Genomic DNA, 19,055 nt, shown 5'->3' on the forward strand with positions numbered 1-19,055 from the left:
AGTTTTCTTACATGGAACTAGAATAGCAGAGTATGGGAATACTTCAAAGAATCTTTCAGCTATCAATTTCACTTGCCCATACAAACAGTAACAGAACTTTTAATGCTTCTAGCTCCATTCACCTGACTTTTAGACAAGAATGAACGACAACTTTCATTAGCAACAGAAAAAAATTAGCTGAGTTTTTTTTCCAGATCATATGACGACTTACAGAAATGTTTATGTAATTTCATTACAACAGTTTTCTTCATATGTGTGATCAAATATAAGCATAGACTGGACTATTAAGTTTAGTCATTTATGGCGATCGTATAGAATATACTACAAATAAAATTAAACTTCCTTGAGTTTTTTCCAGTTCATAGGATGTACATTACTAAGGATTTTTTTAGATGTGTGAAGATGGGAACTGTGGATGCCACCAATCGAAAAGACGCACACTGTGTACAGGGTCCATTACAACTTGCACTCCATGGTCAAATCTTGGTTTCTTGCCACTCCAAATTGGAGAATCATGGAATACCATTTTCACTCTGTGATGCCTCATATCCGTGCTTACATTTATTGTGAACTGCCAAAGAAACAAAATCAGAGATTCTCTTAAGATTAATATACTATTTCACTAGAATGCATAAGTTACCATCTCTTAGTCCTATCAGATGTTTTAAACAAACTGTTGTGTTTTTTTTTACAAGAGCTGAACTTGGAAATATTTTTTCCGATAAGATACTTTACAAGATTAACTTTTCACATAATTTTACCAGAAGATAAAACTTTCCCTTAAAATTAATTTAACATCTAAAGAACACAAAAAAATTGTGTACAGTGCTTATTAGTCTTGAAATCAGGATCACTCAATCATCAACTAATGCAGCTTTTAGGCAATCTAAAATTTTAGGCTCTACATATCAAGTCTTTTTTACCATCAGTTTTCAGCAGTAACAAGAACCTCCCTTATTTCAGCTTGAGAAGTAGATGCAGTGATTATACTCTATCCATGAAGTTTAGAAGTCATGAGCTAGTCCTGATCTTTATATACAATGGCTATGATTTCTATTCTAGCAAGACTGATATAAAATTATTGTGGATAGTTTTAAAGAGGGAGATATAACTGGTAGCACTTACCAAGGTAATGGTCATGCCCATCACTATAGGAATATATATAAAATTGAGGGTAGTGATCTGCAATAGGCAGCAGTCTTGGTCAGGGTTCATGTGGACATCTTCATATCGGAGGGGAGGTTGGAGACGTTTCGAACAGCTATTCTTGAACCTTGGAGACTTAAAAGAAACACTCAGTTTCATTTAGTTTATTGAAAACCGATTCCATCTTTACCAGCTTTCACAATTGAAGATTTGTCCTGCAGACTCAAATTTGGGGATAAAGTGGATGTGTGCCATAGAAGGAGAATTTGTAAGACTGACTTTGAAGGATGATGATGGGCTAGAACTCACTTACTTATTCCCTGCTATGTAGAAATGTCTTGAATGTTTGAAGCATAGTATGTAAAGAATTGGCAATAGAAGCTAAAGGGAAATATTTTATTCCAGTGTCTGAATTCCAAGCACTAGTTTTTGCCATGGCATGATATTAGACTGATAAGCATTTTCTAATTCAGAGATGGTCAACACTGGTAACCAATAAGTCTAAGGAAGATTAATTTACTACTCAACAGTCATACTAATTTTAAACAAGTTTTATAAACCCTTTAACTACGAATTTTGTTCATGAAGGAAATAAAGCTATATTTTGAAGGTTCAAGATACTGAACAGGTTTCATATATAATTCCATCCTCACAATGACGTATCATATACAAATTCTATCAGTTCTGTTGACTGTTTCATGTTCTGGAAAGTCAAAGATATACTACCCATTTCAGTTTTATGGGGATTGTTTTTTTTTGGGGGGGGGGAGGGCATTGCTTTCTCACAGGATGAAGCTGATGTTTGTATAGCTATGTTACTCAAAAATTGACCATCTGCAAGAGGAAGGAGGGTTTGAGGTTTTGTCGTGGCACAATAATAGCTCCAACCAACAATCCACTATATGGAGATTAGAATAACCACCAAATATGCTGACATTTGCCCATCTTGGTCTAACATTCCAACATAAGAAAAAAGGCAATAGTAGTACAAAAATCAGTAGACTATTAACAGCCTCTTCACAGGCATAATTAATCACACAGTGATCCTCTATACAAGCCCTCTCTGACACAGAACTATTTTCATTTGTTAAATGATTTCAACCACTTCTTCAAACTAATGAAGTAGCTCAAACAGCAATTACCAGAAGGTTTTATTTTACCAGTTCAAAATAGCTTTTTCTTTTTCAGTACTGTAGTTTTAAAATAATGGGTTTATTCTCTTCTTTTATGCAACTGGTTCTGTGTACATACTGATAGAAACATAGGATATAAAAACACCAACCATTCTGAAATGTTGCTGCATTAATATCAATAAGTATTTACTTTTCATACCTGCCTTTGTAATTTGAAGCTGAATTCCCACAGTGAAGACTGCTGGTCAACCTTTTTCGACCAGAAAAGCAGACACTGAAACACGCAAGAAAAATACTCGTGATGTGAAGCCTTAAACATAAATCATCTCAGTATAGTATGATGAACTTACTTAGAGCTGTCCATGTATCATGATATGCAGTAGTTTTTAACATGTGCTAATTCCTTAATATGCCTCTGCCCTACTCATTCCATGCAAAATTTAAATCAGACATGATACAAAACCAGCCATACAATAGAGCCCTGAAAGGTCAGCATTAGAAAAATTAATAGAAGAGTGGCACTGGTTTGTACATTAAAGCCATTTTATAGTAGAGTCTCGATTATCCGTCCTTCGGTCATCCGACATTCCAGATTATCAGATGCTGCGGCTGCTTGGGGGGCGTGGCTGTAGGCTTTCCGCACGCCCAGACACACCCCCAAACATGGCGGTCGTGATGGCCAAGGAGAGAAGAGCAAGTGAAGCCTCACCCCAAAACACGGCCCAAATGCGGCAGCAGTGGCAGCAAGCAGGGCGAGTACCTCCAGGCCCCAAAACAAGGGCCAATGCATGGCAACGGGGAAGGCGGCAGGCACAGCCAAGCCCCCAAACATGCCCCCAACATTGCAATGAAAAAGAAGGTTGTTGTATCAATGGAGCAGAAACTTGAGGCAATCAAGAGACTGGACAATGGAGAGATGTTGCAGAAAGTAGCAGATGACTATGGTGTTGGAAGGGTAACTGTAGGAGACTGGAGAAGGAACCAATTGGAGATGGAAAAATGATGTTCCTCCAGAGTTACTGATGGTGCAATGAAAGAGAGGAAAACCATGAAAAAGTGTGGCTATGAAAAGGTCAGTGAAGCTTTGTATGTTTGGTTTCTGCAGTTCAGAGACAAAGGTGTGCCTATTTTACAGTAAAAGGTATTGGATTTTCGAAAGGAATTTGATGAAGGGGATTTTACAGCCAGCATTGGTTGGCTCGACAGGTGGAAGAAACGTTATAGAATCCGTCAGTTATGTGTTTGTGGAGAGAAACTGCCTTCAGATTTTCAGGAAATGGAGGCATTCAAGAAAAAATTTCTAGACTTTATTGAAACTGAAAGCCTAACAGACGATCAGATATTTAATTGTGATGAGTCTGGCCTCAATTACAAACTGTTACCCAGTAAGAGTCTTGCAGCCAGAACTGAAGCAGCAACCTCAGGCTTTAAGCGTAGTAAAGAAAGGCTGACAATTTTACCATGCAGCAATGCTTCTGCAACCCTCAAAATAGACCTCGCAGTGACTGAGAAGTCCAAAAACCCAAGAGCCTTTAAAAATATTTCAAAGAACACTCTCGCAGTGAAATAGAACAATAAAAAAAGTGCGTGGATGACCAGAGAATTTTTCAATGACTGGTTTTTTTTTAAGGAATTCATTCCTTCCACTGAGAATTTTTTGAAAGACAATGACTGCCCCAGAAAAGCAATTTTGTTGCTAGACAATGCCCCGATGCACCCTGATGCAGAGGAGTTTCAAGATGGGAACATTAAGGCTATGTTTCTGCCACCTAATGTCACTGCCATATGCCAACCGATGGATCAGGGTATTTGGAAACACTAAAAAGGAACTATCGCAGGAAGCTACTGTCGACACTGATAGAAGAAATTGAAGAAGGGCAAGACATGATTGAAAGATTGAACTGCATCAATCTAAAGGATGTTGCTTATTGGGTTGGAGTGACGTTAGGGCTCAACAATTGTCAGATCATGGAATAAGTTGTTATGCGAAAAAGAAGAAGATGAAATTATGGAAAGCACAGATGAAGACAAAGAAATCATTCTATCCTTAGTACACTGTAGCTCTAGGTGTGAGGACGTGTCTTTGGAAGAGGTTGACAGCTGGATGAACGAAGATGATCAGTATGAAATTACTGATGAAGAAATTATCGTTCTTGTCAATAGCGATGGCGACAAAATAGAAATTGATGATCAAGCATCATCTGTTGAACCTCTCATATCACATGGCAATGGGGTTAGGCCTCTAGAAATCGAAATGAAGTACATCGAACAACAATAAGCTATGGGGGTCGACATTATGATGCTCCAAAGATGGCGAGACTTGGCTGTGAAGAAACAGCAATCGTCGGGAAAGCAGAAATGGATCAGTGATTTCTTTACATTTTCAGAGGACTTGAACTGTTTATACATTACAATGTTGTTACTGTAATGTTACTTTTACTGTTACTGCAAGAAAACTTTAATATGTTTGCAATTCATAGGGATTTCAAGGCTTTTCTTGGACCCTCTGGATTATCCGACATCTTCGGCTATCCGACTATCAGCCCACCCGTTTTTGTCGGATAATCGAGACTCTACTGTATTTTTATTTTAATATATCTTATTTTTCTACAAGAATAAAATTTGGAAAAAAAGTTTTCATGAAGGAAGTTTCCTTAAATATTCTAGGAGTTTTTCATATGTAGCTAGGACATCCTGACATATATTTTAGAAGAAGCTTTCAAGTAGTTTCCAAAAGATATTTGGTTACTTATGCAAGGTCTGGTTGTTTAGTTTTTCATGTGCATAATGTTAGTTTTGAATAAAACATTTGCTGAAACATTTTGACCTGCTCTTTTCTTCTTTTGGATGTAGGAACCTATCCCTATTCCTTCCATGTTATTTCTGCCTCTAGTACCAAAACTTTCGTAAAAGATGTAAAGCCCAGAAGTACATCCACTTTGTTAACTGAGTTATATCCGTATTTATCTGTAAATTGGCAAGTTTGGTTCTCAGCAGAACTCTTTCTAAGCATCTACACACAGAAGCAAACTCTTCATGCAAATATCAACTTATGAAATGGGATATAAGTAACACCAATATGTTTGTGGACTTCCTATTCTGAACACACTAATAGGAAATGAAACTCTAGCACTATGGTGTTATTTGAATGACCTTTTTTGCTGTCCTCAACTCAGTTACAATTAATTAAAAATACAATATATTCAGTTTTGTAAGAGGTAAAGAGGGTGAGGAATTATGTAGTGTATCTAGGATAAAGGGATAAACATTCTGTATGACCAAAAGTTTACATTAGCAGAGTACAAGCTATGCTAACCTTCACATCTACTGTAAGAGCTGCCACTCCTACTGTTTATCATCACTATAATTAATTAAAACCTACCTCCATGAAGAACATAATAGGTTCCAAGGCAATAACAGATCTACTGTGAAATTACCACTTAAATTCTTCTGTTGAGAAGAAGCAGCTATGATATTGCTCACATCAGCTGCTGATAGCACAGCCTTTCTTTCAGTCTTATGTACTGTGCAGCCAAGGGCCTTCAATAGCAATACATTTATTCTAAACAGGTTTTATAAGGGACACAAACCCAAATTAAGTAATTAAGTTCAGGTAGGAAGCTACAAGATGCTTTCATACAAACTTGTGTTTTTTCATGACAGAAACACACTTGGAGTTTGAGAGTAATACATAATACTACTCCCAACCAGCTTTGAATATTAGTTACATGGAGGAAATTAATTTAAACATATGAGTACCTCCTAATGGGCAAAGGATGTCATCCACATGTCAGCTGTCCTACCCTTCAGATGTATACCATGTGGCCTGCTGCTCCCAACAGTGGGGGTGTCTTTAAGGACAAACTTCTGCTGACACCACAATGGCTCCAGTGTCCCACAGAAACTACACTGAGAAAGAGAAAGGGAAATTAAATAGGAAAAGCTGGATTCATTAATCAAAAGGATAAATTATCCCTGCCTCATATGCTCAAGGTGTATAGTTATCTCCCATTAATGAGAGAAGATGATAAATGAGGAAAACCAAAATCCAAGCAAAGAGGCTCTATGGCTGCACAGTGCACCAAGACACTGCTGTACACACAAAGGCATGGCTTGCACTTTAGTAATGCCAAACTGCAACAAAACAATAATGATTGTAGATTTCTGTGCTTTTAGAATGTACCAGAACTAAACCATAACTGTCACTGCAGTAGACTTCTGACATTCAATTTCCTTTTACAGATAATTATTTACACATAAGGTATGTACAATGTTAGTGTGATAGCAGCATTCACTGTGGACACCAAAGCCGTTGTGATGTGAACAAGAATCCAAGATGCCAATTCTTCCCTCTCTACTGGGATAGGAAATTGGCTAACCCTACAACATCCTGCCACAGGAAAACATTTGATGGGAATGTAAGCTACTTGGAGAGGTATTAGTCATGCAATACATTGCTGATAGACTTTCCAGAAAGAAACTATGTCACAAATTTGTGTTTATACAAAAAAGGGAAACATCCCAAATATTCTGATTTCCATTTTGTCAAATATCATTTATAGATTAAATCTCCCTGACAAAACAGAAGTATGGCAATAACAAGTATAGACTCACAAAAGTATTCCCAGTAAAGACAAAAATATATTCAAACATGATCAAAAGCAGGCCGTTCACAGGCACTGCCCTACCATAACAAGAATATATGGACACTGCTGAATAGAAACACTACTTGTCAAATTCTGTTACTTACTTTTGAATTTTTTAGAGTGCTTGGAGTAATCTCTGGAATAGCTGGATTTCTGGCTATACGAGAAACAAAAGGTCTGTACATATGGTATAAAGACCGAATTACACATGCACGAAGGCAGTACATCTTTTCCATTGACTCTGGCTGTAAACGGATCGGGAGGATAGCATTCCTATTGTAGTGCCTTGGAGGAAATCAATAAAAACTCATTTAAAATAAATACTAAACTTCACATAAAGATCAAGCCAGTGTTTGAGTTTGCCCTTGCCTTTTCCTAATTTACTTTAGGTGCTGCATGTCCACACATATGCCAAGCCTAGAACCAACTGACTGTTCCACAGCAGGACAGGCACAGACAATAATGTGCATGTTGTTAGTATTAATGTCAGACCTCTATGGTCTGTGGTACTAAGATAATGTTGAAAGGGGAAAAACCATGACATCTTGACTCCTTTCCCTAATAAAAGCAAATTCAGGGAAACTTATATTAGAACAAAGCAATTGTTCTTTCGAAATTAGTACAGGGTGATGGGGCAGGTGGAAGAACCCATGTACACTAGCTAGTGAGGGAAGGCAGGTTTCATCTGCATTAAGATTGTATCACTTCAAGCAATCTTGCGCTCGCTTCCAAATGTTCTATTATACTATCAGATAAAAACACAAATCATCTTTCAAGTAGAAGCTCCCATGGCTTCTTTTGCAGTATTATGCATCAATTGATGGGGTAGCCAAAATATAAACAATCCCAACAACCTAAGAATGATCATTACAATTACATGAAAAAGCTGAATATAAATAAAATTGAACACAAAATTCTCTTTGACAGTTAAATCATGCATATTTTGATATGCATTTGGTGTTGTTCTAATCAAATTAGGTTAATCAGTAGTTTTTTGGTAGGCTTTTCGGGCTCTGCGGCCGTGTTCTGAGTTTATTCTTGACTTTTTGCCTGTATCTGTGGCTGGCATCTTCAGAGAATGGTGGCATGGAGAAGTGTGGGGTATATATACTGTGTGATCCTTGGTTGGGGGAAAGTGATTTATATGTTAGTCTGTGTTGCCCTGTTGGGTGAATGGCCAGGCCTCAGGGGAAGCAGAATATGTAAGGTTAATCAGGCTTACGTGGGAAATCTAAAAGATACTGAAAATCCCATTTTATCATATCAGTGCATTTCAGAACTCAAAGTCACCATAAATACAACAACTACTTCATACAGAAGTGTTAAACCAGGGGTAGGCAACCTTTTTGAGCCGGGGGCCGGGCTGCTGTCCCTCAGACAACTGGGGGGCCGAAGCCAAAAAATAAATAATTAAATAATTTTTTTAAAAAATTAAATATATAAATAAACCAGGACAAATGTAGGACAAAATTTTCAAATGGAAGACACTTTTTTAAAAAAAAAATGGAGGGCACGCGAAAAAATTTGCTGATTTTTAAAAAAATGTTAATATAAATGCATGTTTCTGAGGCTTCTATAGACAATTGCCCCCCAAAGGCCCCGGCGGCAATCAGCGGCAGGACCGGGCTGGGGCTGGTCCCAAGGCCTTGCCGGGCCGCATCCGGCCCGCGGGCCGCAGGTTGCCTACCCCTGTGTTAAACTGAGCAGGACCCCTCAAATTGTACCAAAATAATCCACATTGGTCCTATTGAACAACATCATTAAAGACACATGACTTAGTTATATCCTGTTTGGATTGCTGTTATCTGCTCTCTGCTGGTCTTCTTTTGAAAAATGTTTTGAAATTTCAGCTGCTCCAAAAAGCTGCAGCCAAACTGTTAACTGGGACTGGCTACAGGGAGCACACAACTCATTTGCTGCAACAACCCTGCTATCTTTGGGGCAAAATTAAAGGTGATAGCGGTGACATATAATGGTTCATGTCCAGGTTATTTGAAGGACTAAACCCTCCCCTATGAACCTGCCTGTGTTTTGAGATTTTCTGGGGAGGCCTTGCTCTCTGTCCTTCCACCCACAGACATTTTCGTGGGAATGAAGGAGAGGATCTTCTCAGTGGTTGCTCCCAGGCTCTGGAACTCCAATCTCAAAGAGGCTAGACAAGCAACCTGTTCACTATCTTTCCACAAGTAGGTTAAAAACCCTTTTTATTCTGGCAGCCCTTTCAGAAACAGGGGAAAAACAGGCTTGTACAACGTGCATTTGCCATTGTTTTAATGGTTTCCAAATTTTATGGGGGTTTAAATGCTTTTAAACCTTTGAATGCTGTTACTTTTTAACTATGGTTTGGTTGAATAGTCATAAGCTTCCTTGTGTCCCAAAGTGGGAAAAGAGAGGGATATAATAAATAAATAAAAATTAATATAGTTTGCCATACCTTCTATAAAGTCTGGTCCAAAAGGCAGCAGTGCAAGTGACAGTCCAGGCTCTTTTACAAATTAGAGAAAAATTCACAGTGTCTTCTGGACGTATGTAGGATGCCAGCATCAACCAAATATCAATAGGATATTCTTTGCCTACCACATCATCAGAGTTTTCTGAATAAAATGAAACAGTGCATCACTGACAGTTACCATATCATCTAGACTAATGAAAAATCAGCATGACTTTGTTGCAGGGGTGAGAATCATATGCCTTTCCAGATGTTTTAGAGAGCACCTCCTAGTATCTTTAGCCAATATAGCCATTGGTGAGGACTGCTGTAGGCTATATTTTAGAACTGGCAAAATCAACACTGAATATTCCTTGCTTAAGAAAACCCTATAAAATTTATGGAGTTGACAGGCAACTTGAAGGCACATAAGCATGAAAGGAATGCTGAGGGTTGAGTTGAACAACATCTGGAGGGCAGCATAATCCCCACTTCCAACTTTAGTGGAACTATAATCAGGCCCAAGTCTTTTGACTGGTTTTGACACAGTTAAAATTATAGTGAAATGTTACCTATTACAGCAATATTAAAAAAATATTACAGCTATATTATCACATTATGAAATGAGACCAGAATGTTGGAGTAGGCTTCAAGGTTTTCTTGCAACAGAGCAAAGAGTGTCTAGGAAGAAAAACCCCACACACTTTGTATGTATGTATGTATGTATGTATGTATTTATTTATGGTATTTATACCCCACTCTTCAGTCCTAAAGGCTCTCAGAGTGGCTTATAAATAGTTATTCAGAACTTGACTATCTTGTCAGAGAGTACTAAGAAAACAAATAAGTTTGTGTGCCTATAAATAAATGTAAAAAAAAAAAAAAGTATGTTGAGCTATTGGGGTGGCTTGCAGCTTTCCAGAGACTGCTGGGAATGCAACTCTCACCATTTCCCCCCACTGGCTATGTTGTTGGGGTTGATGGGAGCTTCAGTACAACAATCTCCAGAAGGGCAAAAATGGCACACGTCTTAAAAGTTATATGATTCACCAACAGGACACAACCAAGAAGCAATGAGTTTGAGATATGAGAATGATCACAGGAGAAACCCTAGCAATGATCAAATTTATCACAATTCTTACCTTTACACCTCTTGCTCTTCTTTTTTCTAGATGATATTCTATCATTAATGGAATCCTTAGAATCCACTTCATCACTACTGTCACAGGACTCTGTCACTGATAATACTTCATCAGTAGGTACACAAGATGCTTCCAAACCACAGAATGATTTTGCTAGAAACACAAAGACACACTGTCTTGAGTTGGTAAATAGATATGATCATGTTCAATATAATAATCCAATTGCCAAAGCTGGCCTGGATTTGATGTATGGTTTTAATCTGTATTCTGAAATGTTTTTATTTAAGTTTTATTTATGTATTGCAGTTTTTATCCTGTATTTTGTATTTGATATTGCAATTTTTTTACCTGTATACCGCTATGATCAATACGGAATAGCGGTTTATAAATAAAACATCATTATTATTATTATTATTATTATTAAAAGGGAGAAAAAAAGAAGTGGCTTTAAATATTATTTATATCTATATATCTGTCATTTATATTGCATTGTGCTGGTAGTTCTGAAATGTTTATTTAACCAAACATTTGCAGGCTGGTTTCTCTAAGACCATGCCCCCTGCCAAAAAGGCCAAGGACTGGTAAGCTGTCTTAGAATATGTGCAATCTAAGACAATGAGTCTGAAGGAAGGGTGCAGAGTAGGCAATGGACTAAAGACAAGACATTTTTAGTATGGGATTTGAAGAAAAGGGCATAGATGATAAGGAATTTGAGACAAGAAGGGGCTAATCAGGGAGCTTTTCAGTGCAGGGGGTGATAGAGATTATTAGGAAGACTGGCCAATAAACATTCTGGCTGGACTAAATAGGAAAAGAGACCAGTACAGTACTCTGAAAAGCACAATCTTGAATCAGTGAGTGATGAGGAGCCAAGACATAGGAAAAGCTACATGCGGTCTCTTCCAACTCTATGATTCTATGAAATCATATGGGCAGGAAACAACAATTAGTACTGCACAATACCAGAAGAAAAGGAGATGAAAAAGACTGAGAACTCAGAACATTAAGGGATATAGCAATTTAGAATTTAAACCACAGAGGGGAATTGTGCCAGTTGTGCCTTTTGTTGTTATTGTTACTGGAACACTGTGAACAAGCAAAGTAACAACCAAAAAGCAGGCAGAAGGCAAGCAAGCACCTGTATCCCTCATATAGAATGATCTGTATAACAAATTTAAAAAATTTGACAATATGGTTCTAACAGCTTAGTTTCCCTACAACAGGATTTTCTAAAGTTTTCCTATTTCCCTCGCTGCATTATGAGTGCACAGACATTTTTACTCTCTATTCAAACACACACATTCTTTATCAGCTTCTAGAACAAAAGACATGTATATGTCTTCTACTGGCAGGACAGCCCAAATAATATTGCCTCTTAACATATCTTCTTTATTGAAATACTTGTGACCAGTCAACACAAGTGACATGGTATCTTCTCAGCAATGGAGGTGCTTCTGGGATTCTCTGTAATTTTCATAAATTGGCTGGAAACAAAAATCTTGGTGCGGCCTTACTCGCTTCTTCAGAATGTGACTACCTACATATTTGCAGGGGCAATGCTGTACACAACTCTTAGAATCATAGAGTTGGAAGAGACCACAAGGCTATCCAGTCCAACCCCCGACAGATGGCCATCCAGCCTCTGTTTAAAGACCTCTAAGGAAGGAAACTCTACTTCAAAGAAGTGTGTTCCACTGTCAAACAGCCCCTTACTGTCAGGAAGTTCCTCCTAATGTTGAGGTGGAATCTCTTTTCCTGCAACGTGCATCCATTGTTCCAGGTCCTAGTCTCTGGAGCAGCAGAAAACAAGCTAGTTCCCTCCTCAATATGACATCCGTTCAGGTATTTAAACAGGGCTATCATATCACTCCTTAACCTTCTCTTCTCCAAGCTAAACATCCCCAACTCCCTTAGTCGTTCCTTATAGGACATGGTTTCCAGACCCTTCACCATTTTATTTGCCCTCCTTTGGACACGTTCCAGTTTCTCAACATCTTCTTTGATACAATCAACATTGTGGCCTAGTATTTTGATATTTCAGCTCTGGGGTCTGCATCCTATTGCTGTTCTACATAAAGGTGTTGAGTACTGACACAAAAATTCCACTATTACACAATGGTATGAAATTAGAGATAAGGTGTACACTCGTCCCTCCCTGTTTGCAGACTTGGAGTCCGTGGTCATGATCCTGCCACGGTGGCGCAGTGGTTAAATGCCTGTACTGCAGCCATTCACTCGAAACCACAAGGTTGCGAGTTCAAGACCAGCAAAAGGGCCCAAGCTCGACTCAGGCTTGCATCCTTCCGAGGTCGCTAAAATGAGTACCCAGACTGTTGGGGGCAAATTAGCTTACTTGCTAATTAGCTTACTTGCTGTTCACCGCTATGATCTTTGGAATAGCGGTATATAAATAAAACAAATTATTAATTATTATTATTATTTATCCTTTGCGGATGGCAAGTGGGATAAAATATCACACACGCCTGACCACACCACTGTTGTAACCAATGGGGACTCCAATATTTGCATTTTTCTGGATTTGCAGTGGAATCTGGAACAGATCCCCCACAAATCGGGAGGGACAGCTGTGCTTTGTACCACACAGTATTATGAGAATTACACTAATTAAAAAATTAAAACAAGCCAATTTAATTCCTAGATAAAAAAGATATGTTGCTATTCTCAAAAAGGCAATGCCTTATAAGGATATTAAACTTTGGATGTAGGAAATCTACATCTATTCCAAAATAGTTAAAATTCAAAGCTACATATTGCTGGGAAAGGAAGCTTCTCTCCTTACAAAAGGGAAAAGTCATATCTAATCCCAGATTTAGAGAATGAGGACAATGAAGTGTTCTTTCACTCTAAGACAATTCCATTCTAGTTGTTTGCAGTTCCAGAGAAATGGAAAGGAAAGCCAACAAAACATAAGTAGGAGAAAATCTGTATTTTTATAGATTTTTGGGCTATGAAGCTGTGTTCTAGAAGAGTTTTGATGTTTCTCCAGCAGCTGTGGTTGGCATCTTCAGAGAATTCTCTGAAGATGCCAGCCACAGCTGTGGGTGAAATGTCAAAACTCTTCTAGAATATGGCCTCTTCACCTGAAAAACCCACAAAAAACTGTGGATGCCAGCCGTGAAAGCCTTTGACTTCAAATCTGCATTTTGTTTTTAAAGTGAGGCAATGTAGTGGATGCCAAGGTGGAAGTAGCAACAGCTGTTGCATAAAACATTATTTCAGAGTTGTAGCTCTTTCCATTTTGCTCTAATCTCAAACCAGAGATCTGTTGCAACAATCTGTTTTATGTATGGAAATGACGCTTAATTAACTCACATTTCAAGTTAGTCCTTGTTCTTACTAACAACCCCCTCCAGCCCATGATTGAGCAGATATTAGAACCTGAGAGGTGCATCTCTATTTACAGACCCTCCTTCAAATCAATTCCACTCGAACAAACAAAATATCCAGGCAAAGATACTTAAAACACAGACTACCTGGCATAGCAATGTTAATAGCTTCTCTCCCTCTTGTACACTGTACTCTGGAGGAACTTCAATCCTAGCGGTGTTTGAGACACCATAAAAAACCCAAACTATGTAAAAAAATGTTCAGCCACTGAAATATCTAAGACAATACAGTAACTATTATTATTCTATGCAAGTATGACCTGTACAAAATGGACAGAGCTGAGATGACATGTGGTATAAGATTAAGTCATTATAAAACATCAAAATGCAGAGTACTAAACATACAGTAAGTAGTGTTTAGACCAGTGGTTCCTAATCTATCTGATGTGGAGGACTTACATTTTTCTTTTCCCAGTGTACTAGTATATCTGTATCATATTTGTTCTCATTGCCTACAATGATTTTTCTCTCTCTCTCTTGGAGACTCTCCAGGGACTGGCAGCTAATGGCTCACAAACTGGCACTAGTCCAGGAACCATTATAAATTGGCTTCACCCACAGTCACTCTTTGACGTGGCATGTTTTGTTTTCTTATACAGTAGTGGTTTGTGTTAAGAAAAAAAGGCACGAGAATCGCTGGGCAACAGTAATTGTATGCCACTTATATGTTATTTGAAAAAAAAATGCTTCAAGACATAATGTTTTAAATCAAAAATAAAATAAAATAAAATCTTTGCCATGAAAACAATGTGTAAAAATTTATTTAATGCTATCTGATACTGTTGGTCTAGATTTTACTGTAATACAGTAGTTTGACAATACTGTAACAATTTAATTCTATTTTAATTTTTACTTTTGTATGTAACTGTATTGTTTATTTATAATTGCAAGCCACTTTGAATCTCAATTTTGTGGGGGAAAGTGGAATATAAATAAATATATTGGGTGCCTTGAAGTCATTTTTGACTTATGGAGACCGAAAGGCCTATCATAGAAGTATTTTTTGACAAGTTTCTTCAGAGTGGGTTTGCCATTGCTGTCCTCCAGCACTGAAAGAGTGACTTGACCAAGATCATCTAGTGGGTTTTATGCTTGGGAATTGAACCCTGATTTCAAGAGTTGTAATTGAACATTCAAACCACTACACCACGCTGGTTTTCATAACCAACTAACTAAATACTACTAATCTGGAGAACAAGGTTTGAATCCTGCCTTGGCCATGGAAACCCACTGGGTTCCTCTGGGCAGGTCTCACTCTCTCAGATTCAGAGGATGGCAATGGCAAACCCCTTGTGAGAAGAAACTTGCCAAGAAAACCCCCTGGTAATTTCACTTTAGGGTTGCCATAAGTCTGAAATGACTTGAAGAGACTAAACAACAACAACATTTATTTATACACTGCTCTCCACCATATGGACTCAAAACTGCTTACATTTAAAACAATAAGTCACAGAGTAAGTCAGAAATGACTTGAAGACACAGAACAACATTATTTACATCCTGCTTCCTTCCCCTCATTGGACTCAATGCTGCTTAAATTTAAAAGAACAATAAGTTGCCACAAGTTGGAAATGGTTCAAAGACACACAAAAGCATATTTATTTATACAAGCGCCCCTCCTTTTTCAAGAGGGACCCATTCCAGACCCCCTCGCGAAAACAGAGTTTCGCCTACATTCAAGCCCCATTGGCCTCGGGCACTCATACTCCCTCTTCATTCCTCGCGCATGAGCGAGGGACATGAGTGCGAAGAGTGTGAGAAAGGAGGGAGGACTGTGTTCCACTTTTTTCCCTCCTAATTGAGACTCAAAGTGGCTTACATTTAAAACAGTGATTCCCAAATTTTGGTCTTCCAGATGTTTTTCATTTCAGCTCCCAGAATTCCTGGTGACTGGCCACGGTGTCTGTGGCTTCTGGGAGTTGAAGCCCCAAACCCCAGCAGGCGACATTGGGGACCACTGATTTAAAAGACCAGTAAGTTGCCAGAAGTCAGAAACGTCTTGAAGGCACACAACAATGACAACGAACAAACTAACAATGTAAACACTGTAAGAAATAAAGAAGAATGGAGAGCTTTTGCTGCCCCAGCGGCCCTGTCTTTGCGCCCAAAGAGGGCCCCAGAGTCCAGGCTCACCTTCCTGCTGCACCGCGTTGGCTATGGCCTTCTTCACGCGCCCAGATTTCACCACGGCGGGGTCTGAGTTGGCGTAGTCGGCCACAGTCACTGCAGGGAGAAAGCAAGAGCTTTAGGAGAGCTGTCAGATGGGGAAGCAGATCCCCAAAGGAAGGCAAGGCACTAGGCACTGCCAAATGGGGGCCCTTCCAGAAAAAATAGAGGCCCTTAACCACCTATAAGAGCTCAAAACTCTCATAGAATTATACAAATTCATGCTTCTTAGTCCTGCTCAAAATAGAGGACATTCAAGAAAAATGGAGGACATGACCGAAGAAAAGCTCGGAACACTAAAAGAAATATAAACGCATGCTTCTTAGTCATGCCCAAAATGGAGGATGTTGTGGAATGCCTCCTGGGCAGAACATAAAAGCTAAAAACACTCACTTCTTAGTCATGCTTAAAATGGAGGACACTTTGGCAGAAAATAGAAGCTAAAAGCATTCACACAGATATTAGCTCTGAAATTCCTCTTGGACTGAAGGTCGAAACGGAGGACAGGTTCTGGAAAAGGAGGACGTGTCTGATCTCCCTATTCTATCATGCCAAAATCTGTTCAGAGAAGGGGTTTTGTTGCTGCTTTCCTCTGAGGCTGAGAGAGTGTGACTTGCTCAAGGCGAGGCGACCAGATGCCTTCACCGCCAAGGAGGACAAGGCGCCACAAAATGGAGGACATTCAAGGAAAAAGGCCCAAACGCTGCAAATGGAGGACATACTGGAATCCCTCAACTGAATACATTATTTGTTTTGTATGCCGCCTCTCCCAAGGCGGCTCAGAGATAAAACGGGTTTTTATTACAATAAATGAAGGGCACGTCCGGGAAAAGGAGGACTCCGTTCTTAGCCATGCTCGGAAAGGAGGACATCTTGACATTTCTCCCGGACGGAAGACTGAAATGGAGACTACGTCCGGGGAAATGGAGGACTTCCCTGTTTCTCAAAATGGAGGGCGTTTTTTGGGGGGGATCCCTCCCGGACGGAAGGCTGAGAATGGAGGCCCTGACTACGCACCGCGCTCCAGGCAGACGTCCTCCGCCCGGAACTTGAGCCTTTTCCGGGGCCCTCGCTTGCGCATGGCGGCGGCAGGAGGAGGAGGCGCCGCTACCGGCCGCTCTCGGGGCGCCATTTCATTGGCGGTAGCGGCGCCAGCGCAGCCGCAGCCACGGAGCCCCTCGGAGCAGCCCCGCCGAGGCCTCTGTCCATATTCCCGGCTCCTGCCGGTGGCGCCACCCACCACCTCGCTCTGCCCCAACTCTCGCGAGAGGCAGAAGTCTGCACTCTGATTGGTGGACGCGCTCAGCTGGCGCCAATGGAGGCGAGTGACGTCATCCCTAGTGGCTCAGTCAGACTCAAAATGGCCGCCAAGGTGTCTTTACCTTGGATCTGCCTAGAGCACCGCACTACATACTTATTTCACTTTGGCTGCGTCCACACTGGAAAAATAACCTGTTTTGGTATTTGTTTGGCTCAAGGCTATGGAATTCTGGGAGTCGGAGTTTGTTGTGGGCCGCTCTGGACCCCACAACAAACCCCAACTCCCAGAATTTCATAGCCTTGAGCCAGACAAGTGCCAAACCGGGTTATTTCTCCAGTGTGGACGCAGCCTTTAACTGCACTGGCTGCCTCCTGTAGCATTCTGGGACTTGCAGCCAGGGCTGCCAAAGCAGTGTGCAAACCCTACTATTTGTGCAGTGCAGGTGCGTCCAAGGATGATGATGATGATGATGATGATGATAATGATAATAATAGGATTTATTTATATGCCGCCCAATCACTGGGAATCCTGGCTCTTACAACAGAGGGGATAATAGGTGGTTCCCTGCCCTCAGGCTTACAATCTAAAAGACAGGACACAAAAGGAGAAGGGAATGGTGAGGGGGGAGAGGATCAGGTCCAGCATGCTTCTCTTCCTCTGATGCCTGGACCAAAGCAGATGGACCGGAGGGAGGGCTCTTCTTCTTCAGGCTAGCCCTGGTGGAGCTGGGCCAGCCTATTCTCTTAGTCATGCTTGGAAAGGAGGACATCTTGAAATCTCTCTCGGACGGATGACTGAAATGGATGCCTCTACATTGTACAAATAATGTAGTTTCACACTGTTTTAAGTGTGATGGCTCCAGTCAATGAAATCTTGGGATTTGTGGTTTTGTAAGGTACACTCATCCCTCCACATTCGCTGGGGTTAGGGGCACAGGACCCCCGTGAATGTGGAAAAATCACAACAAAAGCACTTCATTTTTACCTGAGATAACACCTCTCTAGGAATCTCTCTGTGGTCAACATCTGCCAGTCACTGGCCACAGAATTGCACTGGAGGAACTACAGATGCATAGTGGAGTGTTCTCTCTAGGAATCTAGGTCTTTCAGTGTGGCTTTTCGTTATAGTTGACCATATAGTTGCACTGGAGGACCTAGATGGTCCTCGAGAGAACATATTAATAAAATCTGTGAATAATCCTGCAAAAGTCAAATCAATAAATGTGGAGGGACAAGTCTAGCTTTCTCTACCAAAGTGGGCTGGTACTCTCCAAAATGTTATTCTGGAGCCCTGGTGGCCCAGTGATTAAATGCTGGTGCTGCAGGCACAATGTTATAAGTTTTGCCCAGCGTTCAAAGGTTGACTCAGCCTTCCATCATTTCACAGGTCAGTCAAATGAGTACCCAGCTTGTTGGGGGCAATTAGCTTAGAAACTGTAAACCACGTAGAGAGTGCAGAGTTCACTATGAAACAGTATAGAAATGTAAATGCTATTGCTACTGCTATTGCTGTATATCCCAGGATACTGTAGGATGGAGCCAGGTTTTTAAAGTGATGTAAGACTGCATTATTTCTACAACATAGATGCACCACAAGTCGTCTTACTCAATAAACCAGGAGTGGTGCTATAGATAAGCCTTGTGGGCAGAAGGAGGCACAAGACCAAATCTGTGCTTAACTCCTACCTTGAGTGAACCGTTCTCAGCCTCCCTCGTTTAACAGGATT

At 40.1% G+C, this 19,055-nt stretch overlaps 1 protein-coding gene across 2 annotated transcripts; it reads right to left on the reverse strand.

The window, feature by feature from the left end:
* Nucleotides 1-156: 156 nt before the first annotated feature.
* Nucleotides 157-17,320, reverse strand: TMEM183A (transmembrane protein 183A). 2 transcript variants are annotated; one of them, XM_042465149.1, is made up of 8 exons: nt 17,086-17,318; nt 16,036-16,125; nt 10,496-10,648; nt 9,360-9,519; nt 7,030-7,210; nt 2,479-2,553; nt 1,126-1,281; nt 157-571 (listed from the first exon to the last, which is right to left on the reverse strand). In XM_042465149.1, the coding sequence occupies exons 1-8, from the start codon at nt 17,198-17,200 to the stop codon at nt 389-391; spliced, it is 1,113 nt and encodes a 370-aa protein (XP_042321083.1). In that variant the 5' UTR covers nt 17,201-17,318; the 3' UTR covers nt 157-388. The 2 variants fall into 2 exon arrangements, 1 of the variants encoding a protein (XP_042321083.1); XR_006103685.1 differs by having other exon boundaries at nt 434-571; nt 2,483-2,553; nt 17,086-17,320.
* Between the last annotated feature and the right edge of the window lie 1,735 nt (nt 17,321-19,055).

Source organism: Sceloporus undulatus, chromosome 4, assembly GCF_019175285.1.
Source record: "Sceloporus undulatus isolate JIND9_A2432 ecotype Alabama chromosome 4, SceUnd_v1.1, whole genome shotgun sequence".
Lineage (NCBI taxonomy): Eukaryota > Metazoa > Chordata > Lepidosauria > Squamata > Phrynosomatidae > Sceloporus > Sceloporus undulatus.